This window comes from Triticum dicoccoides, chromosome 6A, assembly GCF_002162155.2.
Source record: "Triticum dicoccoides isolate Atlit2015 ecotype Zavitan chromosome 6A, WEW_v2.0, whole genome shotgun sequence".
NCBI lineage: Eukaryota > Viridiplantae > Streptophyta > Magnoliopsida > Poales > Poaceae > Triticum > Triticum dicoccoides.
Window position 1 is genome coordinate 606,326,100 of NC_041390.1, and position 2,866 is coordinate 606,328,965.

The 2,866-nt window shown below is 47.8% G+C and overlaps 1 protein-coding gene across 1 annotated transcript; it reads left to right on the top strand.

Annotated features, from left to right (window-relative positions):
* Positions 1–876: 876 nt before the first annotated feature.
* LOC119318368 (peroxidase 2-like) lies at positions 877–2,537 on the top strand. The gene is made up of 2 exons (XM_037592913.1): positions 877–1,414; positions 1,518–2,537. Exons 1-2 carry the CDS (start codon positions 908–910, stop codon positions 2,307–2,309), a joined length of 1,299 nt encoding a protein of 432 aa, XP_037448810.1. The 5' UTR covers positions 877–907; the 3' UTR covers positions 2,310–2,537.
* The last annotated feature ends 329 nt before the right edge of the window (positions 2,538–2,866 follow it).

Sequence of the window (2,866 nt, forward strand, 5' to 3'; positions counted from 1 at the left end):
TATCGTACCAAGCTGAATGCTAAACTCACAAGCTAGCTCCCTCCGTCCCCAAATAGATGGCCTATAAACCAAGTCAAAAAGTCAATGATTTCTAAATCTGACCGAGCCTATATGTAAATAAATGAAGATAAATATTACCAGAACAATATCAGTATATCCACCATTAGATATATTTTCATAATGTATTTATTCAACAATGTAGTTGACCCGCGCAATACCCAACGTGCTAATCCTCTCCAATGATCACCCTCGCGGTAAACGACGCACTGACATCATGCTCATTCCCCAGTTGAGCTAATCATCGGCTTGTCGTCCGGTATAATGGATGTACCAAGTTGTCAATTGCTTGAACGAGCTAGCTGTTAACTGTTGGTCTATTACTAGTTGGCAACTTGATTAGTAGTTGAGTTTTGACATTCCGGGCGTGTGTTAGTTGCGGCCCATCCATGAGTGTACATGCTCATCCAGGAAAACGTGTGCAGTCCATCGGCAGTTTCCCATTCTCCAGGCTAAATACTACTACTACCACCACCACCACCACCATCACCACCACCACCAGTAATACTAATCTAATTCGCTTCAATAATCACCCTTGCAGTACACGATGCAATAACAAAACATTCCCCGATTAGTCATGGCCTTGTCGCCCAGTCTAATGCGCTGGACCAGCGGCTGCTCAACTAACATCACGGTAAGAATGTCAACTGCTTGAGCTGTATCTCCATTGTGCTCCCCACGTTCGCTTCCCACTTGCCACTTCCGGCAACATTCCTCCCACGTTTGTCATCCAGAGATCAGGCTCTCCCCCTTGGAGCTAGCTTGCTATAAGTTGCAGGCAGAGCAGCGTGTATTCTCATCAGTCCATCACAACAAACACTAGGAACAGCCCCCCGAGCTAGCGACTACCATGGCCAAGCTCGCCGCCATCCTGATTCTCATCGCGCTGCTCGGCTGCATGGCGCGTACCTGCCAAGCAGAGTACGGGAATCCCACCCCTGTTCCGTCCGTACCGAGCATAACTAGTCCCCCGCCGCCATACACCCCGACTACACCTAGTCCTCCTCCACCATACACCCCGAGTACACCTAGTCCTCCACCGCCCACCCCAGCTACCCCAAGTCCTCCACCACCATACACCCCGACTACACCTAGTCCTCCACCGCCCACCCCAACTACCCCAAGTCCTCCGCCGCCATACACCCCGAGCACACCTAGCCCTCCACCGCCCGCCCCAGCTACCCCAACTCCTCCGCCGCCGTACACCCCGAGCACACCCATCAAAGGACTCGCGGTCGACTACTACAAGAAGTCATGCCCTCGCGTGGAAGACATTGTGAGAGAAGTTGTGCGTGATGCCAGCGCCGGTATCAAGGCTGGACTCATCCGTCTCTTCTTCCATGACTGCTTCGTCAGGGTAAGATTTTTTAACACTAGAACCTTCACATATATAAATGTTTGTTGTGTCATGAAATATATGTAGGCTGATGTCCGTGTGGTGTTTAATGGTTTATTTGTAGGGTTGTGATGCCTCCGTGCTTCTAGATCAAGTGGACCCCAACAGCCCACCAGAGAAGTTGGGCGTCCCGAACCTGAGCCTGCGTGGCTTCGAGGTGATCGATGCCGCCAAGGCTAGAATCGAGAAGGAGTGTGGGAGCGACGTCGTCTCGTGCGCTGATGTCCTGGCCTTCGCTGGGCGTGATGCCACCTACTTCCTTAGCAACAAGAAGGTCTACTTCAACATGACAGCTGGCCGTTATGATGGACTTGTTTCCTTCATGAATGAGACACTCCCCAACCTGCCACCACCCTTCGGCACCGTGGACCAGCTCAAGGCCAACTTCGCCTCCAAGGGGCTGACTGCCGACGAGATGGTCACCCTATCTGGTGCACACACCGTCGGAATCTCGCATTGCTCGTCCTTCAACTCATCCTTCTCCGACCGCCTCAACCCAAGCACCTCCGACATGGACCCCACGCTAATGAGCTCTCTCCGGGAGCAATGCAAGTCAGACAATGGGACTGACAACACGGTGGTGCAGGACATCGAGACCCCTAACAAGGTCGACAACAAGTACTATAAGAATGTGCTTAGCCACAAGGTGCTCTTTGATTCAGATGCCGCGCTCATGACGGCAGATGATACAAGTGCAGCGGTGCGTGCCAATGCCAAGGACAACGATGTGTGGGAGGAGAAGTTCAAGGCAGCCATGGTAAGGATGGGCGCTATCGAAGTCAAGACTAGGGACGATTTTTTCAATGGTGCCGCTGTTGAGATCAGGAGGAATTGTCGCATTGTCAACTCATACTAAACTTGTTGATCTTATCACATCATCGCTAGTTTTTCAACCAGTAGATTGAGAATAAGCTCGTGCTTTCTCGGGTTTCCATTGATGTTTATTTTGATTACCTTTGTATTGTTGTTATTTTTTCCTCCTGTTGTATTTATTATTTCATTTTATTGCGTTGTGGCATTTTGTTTTTCAACTTCGCCTTATGAAAGTTGCTTGTACAAGAATTTGCTCCTGTTATTCTTTGTTACTTATATTAACATCGTAATTCTCTTACTGTGTTCCTAGGTGTTTCTATTGTTTCCAAATAAAACTATCATTTGATCAACCTATTCTTTTAATTATTTAAGGGCTTCTTCGCTTATTAAATTCGTAATTGCTATAACTAAATAGTTGATTCTTGCTAAGCAATTTTGTCCGCATACCAGCACAATATGCAGACCATGCATGGAAAAAGCCCACCACAACATGCAACCATCCATTTAAAGAAGCCTTTTCTTCTCAATTTTTTTAAAACAAGCATTTCGTACTATTGTGCTAATCATATTCAAAACTTTTTTACAACTATATAATAATCA

Bases quoted from the DNA above. Each gene is read 5' to 3' on its own strand.
- LOC119318368 (XM_037592913.1), top strand. From the start codon at position 908: ATGGCCAAGCTCGCCGCCATCCTGATTCTCATCGCGCTGCTCGGCTGC. The intron at 1,415-1,517 runs GTAAGATTTTTT...GTTTATTTGTAG, and splicing joins TCCATGACTGCTTCGTCAGG to GGTTGTGATGCCTCCGTGCT.